This window comes from Ursus maritimus, unplaced genomic scaffold (genome assembly GCF_017311325.1).
Source record: "Ursus maritimus isolate PB19 unplaced genomic scaffold, ASM1731132v1 scaffold_5, whole genome shotgun sequence".
NCBI lineage: Eukaryota > Metazoa > Chordata > Mammalia > Carnivora > Ursidae > Ursus > Ursus maritimus.
In genome coordinates, this window is record NW_024426663.1 from 54,661,664 (window position 1) to 54,681,464 (window position 19,801).

The window sequence follows — 19,801 nt, forward strand, 5'->3', positions numbered from 1 at the left end:
CACCCACTCAACATCATGAGCATTTATGTTATATGTAGTGAGTTGTGGATTGAAGAGCCAGCAACAAAGTTTGTACTTCAGGCAATTACAGTTAAATGAAATTTGTAGTAACTGAAATTTGAGTAGTGTTGGGAGAATGGTGTTATTGAAACTATAGTATTTGAACTTGGTGCGTATAAGATCAGTGCAAATAAAGACTATCTGATTAAAGACTTATATCTAGAATATAAAGAAGTCTAAAAGCTCAGCAGTAAAAATCAACAACATATTTAGAGAACAGGGAAAGGAAATGAACAGATAATTCACCAAAGATGATTTATGGATGGCAGATAAGCACACGAAAAGATGTTTGATGTCTTTAGCCTTTGGAGAAATGCAAATTAAATCCACAATGAACTATCACTATACATCTGTTAAAATACCTAAAACAAAAGTGGTGATAATGCTAAATACTAGTGAGGATGTGGAGAAACTGGGTGTTTCATACACTGTTGGTGAGTATGTAAAGTGGTGAGTCACTGTGGAAAATAGGCAGTTTCTTATAAAACCAAACATGTTTATCACATGACCCAACAGTTGTACTTGTGGGCATTTATCCCAGAGAAGTAAGAACTTGAATTTATATAAAAACCCTTATACAAATATTTATGTGATTTTGTTCGTAATAGCCAACACCTGGAACAACTCAAATGTTCAACAGGTGAATGGTTAAGCAAACTGTACATCTGTATAATGCATTATTAGTCAGCATTAAAAATAAACGAACATTGATACATGTGGTAACTTGAATAGATCTCAAGTGCATTATGTTCATATAAAAATACTACCTCAAAAGATTACAGACCTTGTGATTCCATCTTTATAACATTGTCTAAATGCCAGAATTCAGGAGATGGAGAACAAAGTAGTGATTGCTAGGCACAGGGATGAGTGGGAGGGTGAGGTGCAGCTACAGAGGGGTAGCACAGTGGAGTCGTTCGGTGGTGGTGGAATAGTTCGGTAGCCTGACTGTTCTGGTGGATACATGAATATATATATTGGATAAAATTGTATAGAATAATATACACGCATATATGTGCAAATGTGCACATGTAAAAGCTGATAAAATCTGAGGAAGTCTTCTAGTCTAATTAACATTATTATACCTTTGTCATTGTCTTGGGTTTGTTAGTGTACTGTTACATAAGAAGTTGCCATTGGGGGAAGCTGAACCAAGGGTACATGGTATTCTCTGTATTATTTTTGTAACTTCCTGTGAGTTTATAATTATTACAAAATAAAAAGGTTTTTTTTTTTTCTTAAAATAGGCCCTCTTCCTGAGGGCCAGGTAACCATCACTTACGTGAGGTGGAGGTGACACGTTTCTTACCCTGCTCACTTGCCTGTCATCCCACAGCTCTAGGCAGTGACTCAGCTTCCCCAGACCTCTTTGCCGTGCCTTTGGAGGCCATCCAGAGTCCTTTAGCTGGGTGTGGGGAGAGCATTTCACTTCAGGCTAAAACAACCTGAAGAAGCAGGATATGACATCCCATAGATGGGATTGCTCTGCTAGGAGCTTGGTCTTTTTTAAGAGAGGCTGATTCATTTCTTTGGTTGGTGTTTCTATGGAGTACTTATAACTGGGGAGAAAATCCATAGGTAATAGATGAGCAATTTGGAGCTGACAGCTGCTCATCATTCTGCTTTTTATAAATATTCGTGCCTTTTAATTTTTCTTGGAAGATAGAGACATAAACCACTGTGACCTTTTGGACTCTATAAGCACTGTCCTCTAAAATTGGGAAGAAAATGGGAGTGTCACATATATAAAATATCTAATTAAAGTCTTTTATTCACCTCCAACATAACTTCATTTAAAAAATTTTTGTGTGTGTGGGGTGGGGAAGGATTGAGAGAAGATTGAGACTTGAGTATAGTACATACAGTAATTTAGCCACTTCAAACAGTTGAACAAATTGTACACCTGTAGTTAGATTGACAGTAATGACAGTGATTTAATTTTCATCAGCAAATTGCTCCCACTCTGATAGCTCTTTACCCACAATTTCCTGCATCCGGGTTTCCCTAAAACGTTGCTGGATTGGGCAGGGCAAAGCAAAGATGTTCAGTGATTGTAGAAGATGCAGAACCAAGGTGTAGATTATTCCACTTTAGACCTCAGCCTTTTCAACTGAGGTTAGGGGTTGAAGGTGAGCTTACATTGCTTCCCCTGACCTCAGTGATGGCAGCAAGAAGACTTTCCATTCTTCTTGAACATTACAAGTCAGACTGGGATAAGTGAACCTTGGAAAATCTTGAGTGTGTTTTTGGGGCAGAGGTCTATACAGGTAGACTTTGAGGACGCTGTTCTGTGGGCATCTTGGAAGGTACAGGTATGCTTTGAAGACAGTGTGGGTGTGCTTCCAGACCACTGCAGTAGATCAAGTCAGATTAATTTTTTGGTTTCCCAGTGCATGTAAGAGTTAGGTTTACTCTGTACTGCAGTCTACTAAATGTGCAATCGCATTATGTCTAAAAGACAATATACATACCTTGATTCAAAAAGTACTTTATTGCTAAAAAATGCTAACTACCTCGAGCTTTTAGTGAATTGTAATCCTTTTGCTTGTGGAGGGTCATGTCTCAGTGGTGATGGCTGCTTGACTGATGCGGGTGGTGGTTGCTAAATATTAGGGTGGCTGTGGTGATTTCTTAAAATAAGACAGCAGTGAAGTTTGCCACATGGAACAATTTCATGAACAGTTTCTCTGTAGCATGTGATGCTGTTTGATAACCTTATACCACAGTAGAACTTCTCTCAAAATGAGAGTCAGTTCTCTCAAACCCTCCGACTGCCTTATTAACGGAGTTTATGTAGTGTTCTAAATCCTTTGTTGTCATTTCATCAGTCTTCACAATATGGTCACCAGGCGTAGATTCCATTTCAGGAAACTGCTTTCTCTGCTCACCCATAAGAAGCAGCTTTTCATTTGTTAACGTTTTATCATGTTGCAACAGTTCAGTCACATCCTCAGGCTCCACTTCTAGTTCTAATCTCTCGATATTTCCACCACATCTGCACTTACTTCCCCCACTGAAGACTTGAACTCATCACAGTCATCCTTGAGTGCAAGAATTGACTTCTTTCGAACTCCTGTTCATGTTGATAGTTTGACCTCGTCCCATTATGTTCTTAATGGGATTTAGAATGGGGAATACTTTGCAACAGGTTTTCAGTTTACTTTGCCCAAATCCATTAAAGGAATCATTATTCATGGCAACTGTAGCCTTACAAAATGTATTTTCTTATTATTATAGTTAAGACTTGAAAGTTGAAATGACTCCTTGATCCATGGGCTGCAGAATGGATGTTGTGTTAGCAGGCATGAGAACAACATTATTCGCGTTGTACATTTCCCTCAGAGCTCTTGGGTGACCAGGTGCATTGTCCATAAGCAGTAATATCTTGAAAGTTTTTTTTGTCTGACAGTAGGTCTCAATGTTGGTCTTAACATATTCAGTAAACCATGTTGTAAATTGAGATGCTGGCATCCAGGCTTTGTTCCATTTATAGAGGACAGGTCAAGTAGATTTAGCTTAATTCTTATGGGCCGTAGGATTTTTGGAGTAGTGAATAAACATTGGCTTCAACCTAAAGTCAGCAGCTGCATCAGTCCCTAACAAAAAAATCAGCCTGTGCTTTGAAGCCAGGCATTGACTTCTCCTCTCTAGCTATGGAAGTCCTAGATGGCATATTCTTCCAATGGAGGGGTATTTTGTCTACATTGAAAAACTGTTGCTGAGTCTAGCCCCCTTCATGAGTTAGCTAGATCTTCCAGAAAACTTGCTGCAGCTTCTATATAAGGACTTGCTGCTTCACCTGGCACTTTCATGTTACTGAGATGGCATGTTTTCCTAAACTTCATGAACCAACCTCTGCTAGCTTCAAACTTTTCTTCTGCAGGTTCCTCACCTCTTTCAGCTTTCATAGAATTAAAGAGATTTTAGGACCTTGCTCTGGATTAGGCTTTGGTTTAAGGAAATGTTGTGACTGGTTTAATCTTCTATCCAGACCACTAAAACTTTCTCCATATCAGCAATACGACTGTGTTGCTTCTTAAAATTTGTGTGTTCACTGGAATAGCACTTTCAGTTTTTGTCAGGAATTCTTTGCATTCACAACTTGGCTAACTGGCACAAGAGGCCTGTCTTTTGGTTATTTCAGCTTTTGACATGCCATCCCCACTAAGCCTTTGACTTAAAATGAGACATGAGACTCTTCCTTTCACTTGAATACTTAAGAGGCCATTGTAGGGTTAATAATTGGCCTGATTTCCAAAAATAGACAAGGCAAGAAACAACAATTGTTGGAGAGGATGTGGAGAAAGGGGATCCCTCCTACATTGTTGGTGGGAATGCAAGTTGGTACAGCCACTCTGGAAAACAGTGTGGAGGTCCCTTAAAAAGTTAAAAATGGAGCTACCCTATGATCCAGCCATTGCACTACTGGGTGTTTACCCCAAAGATACAGACGTAGTAAAGAGAAGGGCCATATGCACCCCAATGTTCATAGCAGCATTGTCCACAATAGCTAAATCGTGGAAGGAGCCGAGATGCCCTTCAACAGATGACTGGATTAAGAAGCTGTGGTCCATATATACAATGGAATATTAACTCAGCTATCAGAAAGAACGAGTTCTCAACATTTGCTACAACATGGACAGCACTCGAGGAGATAATGCTAAGTGAAATAAGTTAAGCAGAGAAAGACAACTATCATATGATTTCTCTCATCTATGGAACATAAGAACTAGGATGATCGATAGGGGAAGAAAGGGATAAAGAAAGGGGGGATAATCAAGGGGGAATGAAACATGAGAGACTATGGACTATGAGAAACTGAGGGCCTCAGAGGGGAGGGGGTGGGGGGATGGGATAGACCGGTGATGGGTAGTAAGGAGGGCACGTATTGCATGGTGCACTGGGTGTTATACACAACTAATGAATCATCGAGCCTTACATCGGAAACTGGGGATGTACTGTATGGTGACTAACATAATAAAAAATCATTAAAAAAAAATAATTGGCCTGATTTCAAAATCACTGTGTCTCAGGAAATAGGCAGGCCCAAGGAGAAGGAGAGAGATGGGGGAATTGCCTATCAATGGAACAGTCAGAATACACAAAACATTTGTCAGTAAAGTTCACTGTCTTATATGGGTGTGGTTTGTGGCACCCCAAAACAATTATAACAGTAGTATCAAATACCTCTGATCATAGATCACCATAACAAATATAATAATGAAAAAGTTTGAAATATTGCAAGAATTACTGAAATGTGACACAGACACAGAGTAAGTAAATGCTGTTGGAATAAATGACGCCAATAGAATACCTAAACGCAGGTTCCCACAAACCTCCAATCTGTAAAAAAAAAAAAAAAAAAAAAAAAAAAAAAAAAAAGCAACCTCTCTAAGTGTGACAGAGTGAAGTGCAGTTAAATGAGGTGTTCCTGTGGGAGGATTTTTTGATAGTACAGATGAAAGAAGGTTTTGAATCCTGGAGCAGTAGTTCTTTGAGAATGGGCATCCATGGTAGATGACAGCTGTCTTGGGGAGATATCTCCAATTGATCTAATTATCTCTTTGCTTCAATTATCTTCTTAGGCAAGGCAGGCCAAGGTTAAACGACTCTTTCGTCCCATCGAGGAGCTAAAGAAGGACTTTGAAGAGCTGAATGTTGTCATTGAGACCGACATGCAGATCATGGTACGGCTGATCAACAAGTTCAATAGTTCCAGCTCCAGCCTGGAAGAGAAGATTGCTGCACTCTTTGATCTCGAATATTATGTCCATCAGGTACCATATTTCTTTGTCCATAAATCTGACTTTTAAGTAACATCTTCAACAACAAACCTTCCTGCCTTAAATCCTAAGAAAATATCATCAGCATCTTCACTCCTCTCTGAGGGCATCTAGTATTTTTAACCTAGGCAATAGCTATTGTAGTAAGATACTTTCTGGAAGAAAAGACCAACCTCTTTTTCATTTGCAGTGTTATGTCCATTATTTTTTCAGCACCTATTTTGTAGTAGGGGCAAAACAGGCATGATCCCTGTTTCATGTAGCTTATAGTCTGGAAGAAGGAACAATTAAATCGTGAACAATTGAACAGTGAACAATTAACAATAAAGTAATGAGATAATTTAAACTCAAGATTGTGATAAGGGCTCCATAGAGTTGTATGGGAGTACATAATAGGGGAACTTAGCCTAGTCAGGGGTGTTGAGGAAGGCCTTTGTAGATAAAGTTTTATTGGGACACAGCCAGCCGCATCTGTTTCTTTATGTATTGTTCTGTTGTTTTGGGCTGTTTTTATGCTACAGTGGAGTTGAAGAGTTATGACGAGACCTTGTGGCTCACAAAGCCACAAATCATTACTATCAGGCCCTTTGGAAAAAGTTTGCCAGGCCTTGCATCAGAGTACCTCAGGCAGAGGAAACATCATGTGCAAAGATTTTGAGGTTGAGAAGAGCTTGGAGAAATTAAGGACCTGGGAAATAGAGGATAGGGTAGCATAAATAAAATGGAAAGGTTAGATAGAGATTCAGAGAGGTGGAATTGGGAATATCATGCTCTTTACGATTTTACCCTTGATTTTAAGACCCATTGGAGAGTTTGCGGCAGGGAAAGGACTGATCACGTTTGTGCCATAATTATAAGAGTTAGTATTTTTTGAGCATTGTCATAGACAAGGCTCTTACTCAAGTGCTTTGTACACACCAGTTCATTGATTTCTTCAACTGCCTTACGAGTGGGTGCTGTTACTAGTTCCATTTTGTCACAGAGGCAAAGAAGACACAGGTCACACCTGATATTGCCCAAGGTCACCCAGTTAATGAGTGGTAGAGCTGGGATTTGCAACAAGGTCTGTTTGACCCTAAACTGTGCTCTTAACCTTTTGGTCACTCTGTCTCTCCTAGGATACTGGTATCATTTGAATGAAGCTCAAAAAGACATAGGTAGATCTAAGGAGAAGGAGCAAGAGAAGTTTATTTATTCAATAAATTAATTTATTGCATGCCTGTTAAGTCCCAAGAGCTATTTCAGGCACTTAAAGTATATCTGTGAACAAAATTAGAGCTTAGCTTCTAGTGGAAGCAGATAGATAATAAACACAATAAGTAAATTATGGATGGTGTGTTTAAAGTTGTTAAATACTGTGGGCAAATAAAAAGTAGTTCATGGTAAGGATTGGCAGTATTGGAAAGGAGCATCTCGGGAGAAACGGCAAGTACTAAAGCCCTAACGTGGAAGCATGTCTAGTGTGTTTGTGGGATCAGAGCAAGTCATTGTTTAGTTGGAGCTAAAAGAAGAGAGAGGGACGTAGACAAAGCTTAAACAGATAATGAGGGGAAGATCATGGACCGCCTTGTTGAGCATGGAAAAGAATATGAAACTGGACTAAAGGCTGTTGAGCAGAACAACAACATTCTCTGACTTATTTTTAAAGGATCCCTCACCTGCTTTGTTGGGAATTAGGCTGTAGGCAGGGGGTGTGGGTCGAAGCACGGAAACCAGATAGGGGGCTGTTGCCATAATTCAGACTAGGGACCAGGGGGCCCGGGAAGATCATGTAATCATAATCAAAAGGTTGTTTGAGATCCTCATCAAGACACAGATCTTCAACATCCTCCCACGCATGACTGCGTCCTTGTTCTCTATAAACTAGGCTAAAAGACATTCTTTCTTTCTTTAGGATTTTGCCAGCCTTTGTGGTGAGAGAGGATGAGTGTGTACTGTATCTGCAGGAATTATGATGCAGCCTCTTCATCTTTCTTTGCTTATAACTCTTTCTCAGGACTCAAATAGCAGGTCTATGATCCTCTTAGAGAGAAAGTGGGCCTGAGTTCTTTTTCCTCTTTCCTGTGTTTCTCTCCAGGGTGAAAAACAAGAATTCCAACAGCTTTTCCGTTACAGATATTTAAAGGATTAAGGATCTTAGGGGTTATTGGCCAACTTAGTCGTGCTCTGATCTTGGCAGCTTTTATTTTTTCTCATTTAACGTACTTGGGTGAATCTTTAGGTATCAGGTTTCTGTAGACTCTTCCTTCAGTTGAGCATAAAAGGCCAGAATGACTCGAAAGATGATCATACCTAGAGGAGAGTGAGTACGTAGGAGGCTAGCACGGCCCTGACAAAATTTTTTTTTTTCATGCAAGTCTGCTGGTTATCTGGCAATGTTCTCTCTAGGGTGATGTCCTATTCTGCTTTCACAGGTTACTAGGTGGGGTAAACAGGTTCTTCAACATCACCTAACTCAGTTTGAGGTCACACCAGGAACCGCTTCCCTGGTGAGGCCAAACGTACTCTCTTTGGCAGAAGAGCCATTAATGTTCTGAGTCAGTGGCCTTTGGATTGGAAATACAAGGTCCTTGTTCTAGGCTCACTGAATAGACGCTTTGAGGAGCCATGGGGTTCAAAGACCCAAACTAAATCTGCCCAATGATTCTTCACAGCCATATTGGAATTAATATATTTCTATTTTTTTTTAAAGATTTATTTTTTTAGAGAGAGAGAGCATGCATGTGCATGTGGGAGGGGTGAGGGGCGGAGGGAGAGAGAATCTCAAGCTGACTCCCCACTGAGCATGGAACCCGATGTGGGGCTCACTTCTGCAACCCTGAGATCATGACCTGAGCTGAAATCAGGAGTTGGACACTTAACCAACAGAGCCACCCAGGCTCCCCAGCCATATTGGAATTATTAAACAGGATTTGTCAAAAGTAAAACCATGTGTTTGGAAAATGGCTGTGAGTTACTTATGAAATGCAGCCTCTGTCTGCCCCACGTACCCTAGGGCAGTGTGTTTGCCTTTCCTCAGATGTCTCCTCAGTTATTTACCATAGTTTCTCCCTTTCTCTATTTCCTGTTCTCTCATTATCTGGCCAGTGCTCTGGTTCTGTCTTTTCCTCTGGAGTGTTGGCACAGTGCTTACTGTGTCCTTCCTCACGAGCTCCCTCTCTCTACCTTGAGTTTCTGTCCACCTGTCTCACCCCGTCCTGAAGGCAGCCTGGGGAAAACTGTGGCCCCAGACCTAGATGTGGAGCTGCAGACCTGGGCCCTGATCATGACTTCTCCCGTGTGATGCTGAGCAGGGCCCAGATTTGGAGCTTGATCTTCTGTGTGTATGGTGGGCAGGACAACTCTTTTCTTCCTCATCTTCAGTGAAATAAGAAATGAGAAAACATATTGAAAAGGTTGAGGTGCTTATATAAATGTTAGAATTTATAACATCCTGAATTGTCTTTGTAGTAATAAAGATAAACTACATCTGCAACAGAACCTCTATGACTCTGTTGCTTTAGGGCTGTTTGCCTGGCAGCCACTCTGTCAGGAACTCCTACCAGTTTTGACAAGTCACCACCCCAGGCATCGAACGACAGGACTCTGAGCCATGGCTTTGTTATCCAGAAAACTCGGGGGTGGGGGGGAATCAAAAAGAGGCAGTGAGTTCTTAGATTTTAAAACTAGACTGCATGAGAAAGGAAGGCTCATGAAGTATTATTTGTACTTACGTCAGCCAGACACCCAACTCTGAGTCTCTTCCCTAGTTGGCGGGCCTATGGTCCAGTAATGACTCCTCTTCATAAGGACAGATTGAGGCAGAAAAATCCCAGCCCTGACTGGGGGGCCTTTATGGCAGAGCAGACTCCACACTTGCTTCAGAACCCTGGCTTGGCCGTCTCTTCAGGTCTCTGGTAACAAGGACCCGTCCATTTTGTCAGCACAGATACCCTCAGCTGCCTTTGTTACTCACTGTGGAGTTTATTTCAGTAACGTTTGTTTCTGATCATATTTGTTCATTGGTTTAACAGTTACTTAGCACCAAAGTATACGTTCAGCACTGTTCTAATCACTGGACCTATAACAGAAAAAAACCCTGTTCTTGCGGAGTTTATAACAGAATATATAAAAATTATCTTCTAAGTGGTGAAAACAGTCTAGGTCCACCCAGAAACAGAGAGTCAAGTCCTTCAAACTCAATTTCTCTGTTAGAGTTTTTGTCTAGTTTGTAAGTGCACAGTCAGGTAGGAAATGGAGGCATCTGGAGGAAAAAGGTGGATAGCAGTCACGGTGTTGGGCAGGCTTCCTACATTTCCCTGAAGATTTGTAGCGTGGGATCAGACTGTGGGCAAGAGGCAGTCTTTGTAGCAACAAACGTATTTCCAAGGGAGATTGTAGTTACTACATGGAGAAAATAGGATCCAGTGACCTTTCTGAACAAGTTGAGTTTTCTTGTTCCAGGATACTAAGGAAGCCTGAGGAGTGAGATTCCCTATGTAATAAAAGGGAAATAGTCTAGACTTGGGACTTTGGACCTTAAAGGATAGCCTAGGCCAGTGCCATTTGATAGAATTTTATTTGATTATGGAAATGTTATGCACTATCCAATAATAGCCACTAGCCAGTAACACAGGCCTAGAGAGAGAGTTTTCTGTGCAGATTTTATTGTGAATGTCCTCAGAATCAGTCAGGCTTAGACTGTCTGAAGTGAGGAAGAGAGAGGACTTCTTTTTTTTGTAAGTGTCTGCTTCTTCCACTCCCTGCGCTGGGACTGGACATGAACAGGAAGCACGGCACCATTTAGTAGTCCTGATGATGCCAGATCTTTGTGTTAGCAGCTTGTACATTAGGAGCAAGCTTTGTGATTCATTAAGGTTATAGAATTTTTCCAGGACATGTTTGGCATAAGCAATAGCTAGGTGCCATTTTGGCCATTTCCCATGCAGGTGCTCATAAATCCTGTTAGATGAATTCGGAAATCTCAAATTTAAGAATTTAATTTGTTATTACAGATCTTTTCTAGTTGGTCAGAATGGCCACTGTTGCTTTTTACTCTACTTTTTAAGTTTTTTGGATACTAACCAAAATAAAGGCAATAAGAAGGGCCCTTCTTTCCTTGATGGCTATACTATACTAAGCTGTGCCTTTGTTGCAGATGGATAATGCACAGGACCTGCTTTCCTTTGGTGGCCTTCAAGTGGTGATCAACGGGCTGAACAGCACGGAGCCCCTGGTGAAGGAGTATGCTGCGTTTGTGCTGGGGGCTGCCTTTTCCAGGTGAGCAGCATAGATGAAGATCCCACTGGCCAGGATAGTTAGGGCCCTTCAGGTGAAGTCTAGCTTTACTTTTGGCCTAATTGGCCTGGAAGGAGGTTACAAGTGAACTCTTGCACAACCTATCTACATTTCATTGTAATCCTAATGAAACTAGGGTAAGAATTTGATTCTGCCCTTACTCCAAGTAGATAAGAATTTTCACCGCGTTGTTACCATGTGTGACTCTCTGTTCCCTCTCATCTTACAGACATATAATAATGTATTTTAGGTCACATTCTCTGTTGCATTCAGAGGTAATAAAAAGTTAGACCACCCATAGCTGGTTGAGTGGAAGGGAATGACCTCTAAGAGTTGATCCTTTTGCAATGAAGCTACATCTGTTGATGAATGTTGAACCTGACTGAGGAGGGCCTTTGGGGGGGGGGGGTTATGCCTTCTCCTTCTTGTCTGGTACCAATCAACATGCAGTCAGGTTATTGTACTCTTTGGGTTGGAATTTGTTTAAATTTCAATTAGTCTGGCATATGCTAGAAGAGTGATAAGGCAAGAGGAATGGAGACACAGCATCTCTTAAGAGTGGATGCAGAAAGATGTGTGGGTACCACATCACAATACTAAACAAGTCAAGATGTCTTCAAGCTGCAGTTGGTCCACTGGAGCCACAGTTCCTTTCATTTTTGAAAATATGTTCTTAGGACTATTTGTGCTTCTAAAATAGGAACCAGTATTCTGATTCTTGGTGCAAGGGCATGGGTAGTAGCTATTAGGGGTTGCTCTGCTAGGGTGCAGGAATTAAGATGTTACAGGAGAAAGGCTATTGTAAACATTTTTGCCATTGTAGGCTTTGTTTTGAAAAGATTTCCTTTGCCTTTCCTCCATTCTTATTGTTATTTAATTGGAATCTCAGACTGATGTCTCCTTACTGTGAAAGGCTGCTGGGTCTTTTCTTAGTAAATTGACGGGCAGAGCTGGTAAGGCTGGAAGAATTGTTCCATGAGGGAAGGCTGAGCACCCTGCAGGCCTTCGTGCCCCTTATCACTAACCTGCTTGGATCTTCAAGCCCTGGTTATCCTGTGGTTGTGTTTTTGACAGTGTAGGCTGTGGCTCCCAGGGCACTCTGCCTCCCTTGGTCTCACCTACCAGACCCAGACAGTCTCTCAGGAAGCCCAAGGAGATGTATACCTGTGCCGCTACTGGAAGGGTGGAGGATCTGTGAGTTTGTCATAGGTCGCTGTGATTTCAGCCCTGGAGAGAAGTCCAGTGTCTTATCCTTATGGCTTCAGAGGCTTGAGAACTTATGGAAGCTCACTTTTTTGTTTCTCAAGCCATGAAATAACTAAATCAAACATTATTAACCTCTCTCCCCAGACTCTTTTTGAAATTCTTTCCTATAATTCCAAGTACCTTCTTTCCACTTTCAATATGAGCAAATTATCCTACATGTCCCTTGCCATTGCTTCTGGAAGCACATTTCTTGGGGGAAACTGTGTAACATCTTGATGTCACATCTTATTTAAATGAGACTAACTAAGGAACTTGAGAAGCATGCATTAGGCCTGCTTAGCAGGCCATAACTCAGCCAGGGGTGTGCCAGTGTGTGGTGTTATTAAGACTTATGCTTGATTGTATTAGCATAAGACCATGTTAACTTTTATGTGGCATCACTAAAATTTAAATAGAGATAAATATAAAATATCGCAACTTAGTGTTTTGGTGGCAAGCAAACTGCTATATTCAAAATGTTCTAGCTGGGCTTTTGATGGCCCACTGGAGGGCAGTTACAGTGATGGCATGGTATGGCGCCAGAGCTTTTGGAAACCAAAAGCAGGCTCCCTAAACATCATGAAAATGTGAGTATTTTATGCAAAGAGGAACTTGGTGCAAGGTAACTCTTTCCATGCAGAGAAGTGGGCTTCAGTGCTCTAGTCTCATATTCATCATTGACTTCCAGTGTCCTAAGTGTTAGTCTTGTAGCTCCCTACCTGCCCCCAGCATACAGTACACGCGTGTGTGCGTGCATGCGCGCGCACCCCCACCCCCACACTGATGTGTTTGGCAGCTTCATCTTTTCATGGTTTCTTTCCTTTCTTCCCTATCTCACTGCCCCTTTCCCCCACCCCTCACGAGGACCCCCTGTTGCCTTCTCTCTCTCCATTCCACGTCCTTTCTTCAAGTCACTTATTTTCACTGGCCTTTCCCTGACCTGATGCCATCTCACGAGGGCACCCGTGTGTATCTGTCTACAGTCTGACCTACCAGGAGTCTTGGAGTCCCGGACAAGTCATTGTGCTTCTATGTGCTAGAAGTCTCATAAAGGCCTTGTGAATTTCAGAGGTCAATCACTCACACAGTGAGTGTGTGATTGGGTGAAGTTGCTCTTTTTCAAGAGAGCATTCAAGCTATAGTGAGCTTAGTAGAATCATGGAGTCCCAGGGCTTGGCGGTGTTATTTAGATATCATGGGTAGGAATACTGCTCATTCAGTCCACGTGTTTGAGTGTGTGGGAGCATCAGGCAGACCACTGCACCAAGAGTCAGAAAATCCAGGTTCGAGTCTAGTGTCTGTTATTTACTGACTGTTTACTCATGGACAAGTGATTTTACCTTTCTAAGTCTCACCTTTTCACCTGTTTTTTTTTTTTTTTTAAGATTTTATTTATTTATTTGACAGAGGCAGTAAGAGAGGGAACACAAGCAGGGGGAGTGGGAGGGGAAGAAGCAGGCTTCCTGCTGAGCAGGGAGCCCGATGCAGGGCTCGATCCCAGGACCCTGGGATCATGACCTGAGCCGAAGGCAGATGCTTAACCAACTGAGCCACCCGGGCGCCCCTCACCTTTTCACCTGTTAACTGAAAGCAATGATAGTCATTTTCTGCATTTCATAAGGTTGACTGAATATGAGGTAACATAATATGCAGGTCCTGTGAAAAAGCTTGTAAAGCACCTGTCAGTGATAAGTGGTGTAACATCATCATGCTCACCATGTGTCCTTTTTGCTATGAGTTTTCACTATAAGACAATTTTTACTTCTTGTACTTTCACAGTACAAACCTTTATCTTCCTGATTTTCTTTTCTGCTTATGTTCTGCATATATCTCTCGGTGCTAATCTTGATGCTTCATGTTTATTTGCCTACTTGGGTTAATTGCTTAATAAAGCCTCCACACACAATTCTGTGGATAAAGAGATATCTTGCCTGGTGTTAACCGTGAAGCAATTATTCCAAGATCAAGAGGAAAGAGTTGACATAAATGTAATTGACGTGGCCACTGAATGTTACGTGGCTCCTGAAATAGTCTGTTCCCTTATTTAAATATTATTCACACTAATTTAGGGGTCACAGACACTCATTTTCTGCTGTTTGTTGCCTTTGAATAAGGCAGATCGCGCTCTTGCATAAGAAGATATGCGGAGGTGGGGAGATAGGGGTCTGATGTGTTTGGCAGCTTCATCTTTTCATGGTTTCTTTCCTTTCTTCCCTATCTCACTGCCCCCACCCCTCACGAGGACCCCCTGTTGCCTTCTCTCTCTCTGTTCCACGTCCTTTCTTCAAGTCACTTATTTTCACTGGCCTTTCCCTGACCTGATGCCATCTCACGAGGGCACCCGTGTGTATCTGTCTACAGTCTGACCTACCAGGAGTCTTGGAGTCCCGGACAAGTCATTGTGCTTCTGTGTGCGAGAAGTCTCATAAAGGCCTTGTAAATTTCAGAGACTATGCAGCCTTCTGTAATCTGGTTTTGGTTTTATTTCTCAAAGACAGAAGTACTTTGTCTTCTCGGCCTAACTACCAGCTGCCTACTTTTGTTTCTCTCTTACCTCCCTATATGTAGCCTTTACCATTTAACTGTCAGGAGTTAAATTATCAAGAAACTGGTGTGCTTGCCCCAGGGAGCCCTGGCTTTTGCTGTTTTCATGCCCCTGTCTCCATCATTTTTCATGTTCTATATCCATCTTTAGTAACTCACATTCTCATCTGCATATGTATGCATTATTATGCAATTAAATGGGATTGTAGGTCCTCACTGAATGCAGTACTTTTGTTTGAACTGTCCACAGTTTGCAGGGGTCATGGACCTGTGCCTGGTACAAAAAAAGATGTACATGTGCCATCAGTCATACTGCAATTGTGTTCTCTTATGATGGATCCCTGGAACAGGTTTCTGTTTTAGCCTCTCTTCTTGGCATCTGCCTTGGAACCTCCTTAGCAGATTTTGTGTTAGTTGCATCTCTTTATAAAATGAATGTCTTCCCCACTCCCGACCCTGCACCCCCTTATCCCACGCTTTGTTGGCTCTCTGGTTTCCTCGGTTATGCTTTTCCACTAAAGTTTTACCAATTCATTTTTTTTAAAGATTTTATTTATTTGACAAAGAGAGCACAAGCAGGGGGAGCGACAGGAAGAGGGAGAGGGAGAGGGAGAAGCAGGCTCTCCGCTGAGCAGGGAGCCCAACATGGGACTTGATCCCTGGACCCCGGATCATGACCTGAGCTGAACTCAGATGCTTAACCGGCTGAGCCACCCATGCACCCCTTACCAATTAATTTTTAACCATTGGGCCAGTGTCCTGTCACCGACTCCCATCTCCCATCTGTGGGCCTCTGATTTCCAGATTTCTTTCCTGCTATCCTTAGTGAATTTTAGTGCTCTCCTCCTGCTTGATGGCTTTTGTGAGTTTGCTGGGCATTAACATTCTCACCTGTATTGACCTTTATCTTTACTTCTCTTATCTGGTAAATATCTTGAAATTCATTACCCATTTTTGTCAATATCTCATGTTCGCTCACCACCTCCATATTCACATTTTCATCTCTCCTGTCAAATCTGGTTTTTAGCCTTATTGTGACCTTCAGCTTCTGCACATCTTCCTGTTTTCCCCTTCCGTTAGTGCTCCTCACCCTTTTCCCTCTCTCTAGACTCCTTTCTCTTTGCCCACAATGTTCTCAGTTATCCACTGACCCCTTCCCACCTACCTCACCATTGCCTCCAACATCACAACCTATATTTCCTTCCCTTCCAAAGTCCATGAAATAGTAGACAAAAAGGGATCCAAGTAAGTGCACATGACCATTACGTTCCTACTGTTCCTTAAATTTTTCAAGAGTATTTTGGAATCATTAACATCTCTGTAGCAGTCAACAATGTTGACCACTACTTTCCTTTGAAAACTTTATTTCTTAGGGTGCCTGGCTGGCTCAGCCAGGGCAGTGTGCAACTCTTGATCTCAGGGTTAGGGATTTGAGCCCGACAGTGGGTCTAGAGAATACTTAAAATCTTTAAAAAAAAGAAGAAACAACTTTACTCCTTGGCTGCCATGTGATTGTGTTCCCTTGGTTCTTGTATCTCTGGAATTAATTATTCCTTCTTCCTTGCCTTTTATGGCAACATCATCCTCTTACTGTCTCCTTATTATAGCTGTTCACCAAGATTTTTTTCTGGCATTTTCCCTTTTCTCTCCCGGTGGTTCTATCTATTCACGTGGTTTCAAATCCTGCCTCATCGTGGATGATTCCAGTATCTATGTTGAAGTCCAGCTTTTCTTCTCAAGTCGCATCCTCCATTTCTACCAGACTGTCTGACTGCACCTCAAACTCAAGGAGAAGAAAGTGGAATTAATTTTTGTCTCTCTCACAAGCTAGGTTTTTCCTCCCACATTCTCTTATCTATTCTTGGCAGTATGATTGTCGTAGTTACCCAAGCTTGAAACTTTTGAGGGATATTTGAGTCGTTTTTGTCCCATTTTAGTTATTTAGTTGGTGAATGAATCTTTTGGATTTTTGTTTTCACTATTGTGTCTACTAAAAACTATTTGCCTTTTTTAAAATCTGTTTTAAGGAACCTTGATGTTGTAAGGATAGCAACATATTCAGGGAGAGGGTTCCCTCTCCCAGTGCTAGGAAATGAATAATCTGAACCAAGAACAGTAATCCCATTCTTTGTGAATGTAGATGGTTTTAGCGATGGGCATCTGACCCAGTTCTGACCAAAGAGAAGTGAAGAGATGTTTCCTGAGAAGGCTTCTGGGAAGCTTTTTTTTGCTGTCTTATAAAAAGAAAGATAGTAAGGAGACCCTGCCCACCTCTTCATGCCTTGATTGTGGTTGTCTTGGAACCACAGCAGCTGGTTTAGACCAGTGAGGTGAGAAGCACAAGGACAAAAAGCCAACCTGCTGAGGAGCCTAAACAATAGAGGGGAAAAAGCAGAAGGAGGAGTCTAGGTCCTTTATAATATAGTTTAGCCACTATATTGATCTAGCAACCAGCTACTTTCAGACTTTTGTTGTGCGAGATAAACATATTTGTTTTTTAGAAATCACTGGTGGGGCGCCTGGGTGGCTCAGTCGTTAAGCGTCTGCCTTCGGCTCAGGGCGTGATCCCAGCGTTCTGGAATCGAGCCCCGCATCAGGCTTTTCCGCCGGGAGCCTGCTTCTTCCTCTCCTACTCCCTCTGCCTGTATTCCCTCTCTCACTGGCTGTCTCTCTGTCAAATAAATTTAAAAAAAAAAATAGAAATCACTGGTGGTCTTTGTTCTGTTACTTGTAACTGAATATATTCATATTCATAAAATTTCCAAACTGTGTCATATCTTAAATTCCTTTTACATTCTCTTTGCTTCTTCACAGCATTCATCTCAATTTGCAATTACATCTTTGTTTGATTACCTGTTTGTTTATGTTTATTTATTTAAATTTCTGGGAGGTTGGGGAGGGGCAAAGGTAGAGGGAGAAGGAGAATCTCAAGCAGGCTCCATGCCCAGTGCAAGCCCAATGCAGGGTTTGATCTCGCAACCCCGAGATCATGACCTGAGCTGAAATCAAGCATCAGGTGCTTAACCTACTGAGCCACCCAGGTGTCCCTACCTGTAGATAACCTTAGAATGTATAAGAAGGATAAGATTTGTTTTCTATCTTCATCTCGTTGTCTTCCTACCATATAGTACAGAACCTTGCATTGAAAGCTAGGAAATAATGAATAAATGAATGAAGAAATAAAAGCATAAACTTGTACCTAGGAAATGAAGTGTTTCCCCAGATAGCATATGGGGGTGGAGTGGTGAGTGCTGTTATGATTAATGATGTAATAGTGGATGATTCAGATACCATTCCTTGACCCTTTAAAATCTAAAGTTGTGGAAATAAGTATGTGCCCCCCACCCCTGGCTGAAGGCCCAGAAAATTGAAGGTCAGAGATTGGGATGAGGTCAGGCGTTGGAGATGCCAGCATTTGATAGAAATCCAGATCTGACTCCCTAGGACTAGTTCTGACCTCTTCACTCCAGGAGCTAATTGTTCACACTCCTCCTGTGCCAGGGGAGGTGTTCAAACCATCTTATATCTGATAAATTGATTAGCATATTAACCTGGGTAAGTTGGATAGCCATACCTCTTAAAGCTGCATTCAAAGTCTCATACCTTTTTTCAAATGGCTATTAATCACAAATGGAAAATGAGCTCTGAGCCTGACCAGCCACCCGGACAACTGCAGAAACCAAGATTTCATTCTGGTGAGGGAGGCACCACTTTGCTTAATGAACTTGTCCCTTGTATTTCTTTTGAATCTGTCTTTGTGCTGTGCCCCTGACTCCTCCACATCCTCTGTGTGGCTGCCTTCAAATTTTTTCATTTATTGACTACCTCCTTCTTAATTTGTTCCTTGCATAACTGCAGACCACAAAGTACTATCTTTTCAACTTTATTAGTGTTTGTTGTTTGAACTCCTAAACTGATTCTTAAATACATCTGATTCTCTGTGTATGCCAGTTCTTTCCTTTTCCCTAATAAAATTGAAAGCTTCTTGAGATTGGACACTGGTTTCCAATTCTGTGGCACCCACAGAACTTTACAGAGGGTATGTTTTAGAACGTTTCAGGATGCAAAGCAAATAGTCTAACATAAAAGCTGAATCCACCAAAAATCGGTAGGAGAAATTAAGCCACTAACAGCAGGGAAGCTTTTTATTTTCTCTTCTGTTTTGTTTCATTTTTCTTTCAATGAATCTATATTATATTTGTAATTAAAATTTAAATGATAGGTAACAAAACAGAACTGGGGGACTTCTGTATCTAGCAAATGGTGGTTTACATTTCCTAAGGAGCATTCTTGGTTCAGAATATCGAAAGATGCTGGATTAAATATTTAAACCTTTCCTTAAATGCTTAATTGACCTAACTGTAGTGCCACTGTTTTGCATAACTAAAGAGGGAAATTAATAACATCATAGTCTATGTGGTGGCCATGCAAGAAAGCGAGAGAAGTCCTGAAGATAAATATAATGGAAAGCACGAATCCCAAAAGATACAGAAAAGTGAAACTTGGAACTGTCCTGGGTACACTGCCATTCTCTAGTGGCCAAGAGCTTTTGGTTTCATGGCTCTCTAAGCTGGGGGACAGTAGTCAAAGCCTACAGCCCATGAAAAGAAGAATCAGAAAGATGAAAATCTCCTACTCAAAAGGAGATATTAAGACAATTTGGCTTTGAATAGAAGGGAGAAAAATTCCCCAGAAAATTCTTCACCCAAGCCAGCCCTTGAGTGCATTTAGGCTGGAAATCATATTCCTTTTATGGCCTGAAAATAGTCAAGCTGTGAATTTAGTCTAAAATGGTCTCAATAAATAATGAACTGGAAAAAAATGTTTGCAACTTATAGATACAGCATTAATACTCATAATATTTATAAAGAGCACCTAAAAATAAAGAATAA

General features: G+C 41.5%; 1 protein-coding gene across 2 annotated transcripts in view; it reads left to right on the top strand.

Annotated features, from left to right (window-relative positions):
- Positions 1–19,801, top strand: part of SIL1 (SIL1 nucleotide exchange factor) — a 206,245-nt gene that overhangs the window by 130,288 nt on the left and 56,156 nt on the right. For both annotated transcript variants that reach the window (XM_040622381.1, XM_008691544.2), the window contains exons 6-7: positions 5,646–5,837; positions 10,981–11,102. In XM_040622381.1, coding sequence (XP_040478315.1) covers positions 5,646–5,837; positions 10,981–11,102 — 314 coding nt within the window. The remainder of the gene's footprint in view (positions 1–5,645; positions 5,838–10,980; positions 11,103–19,801) is intronic.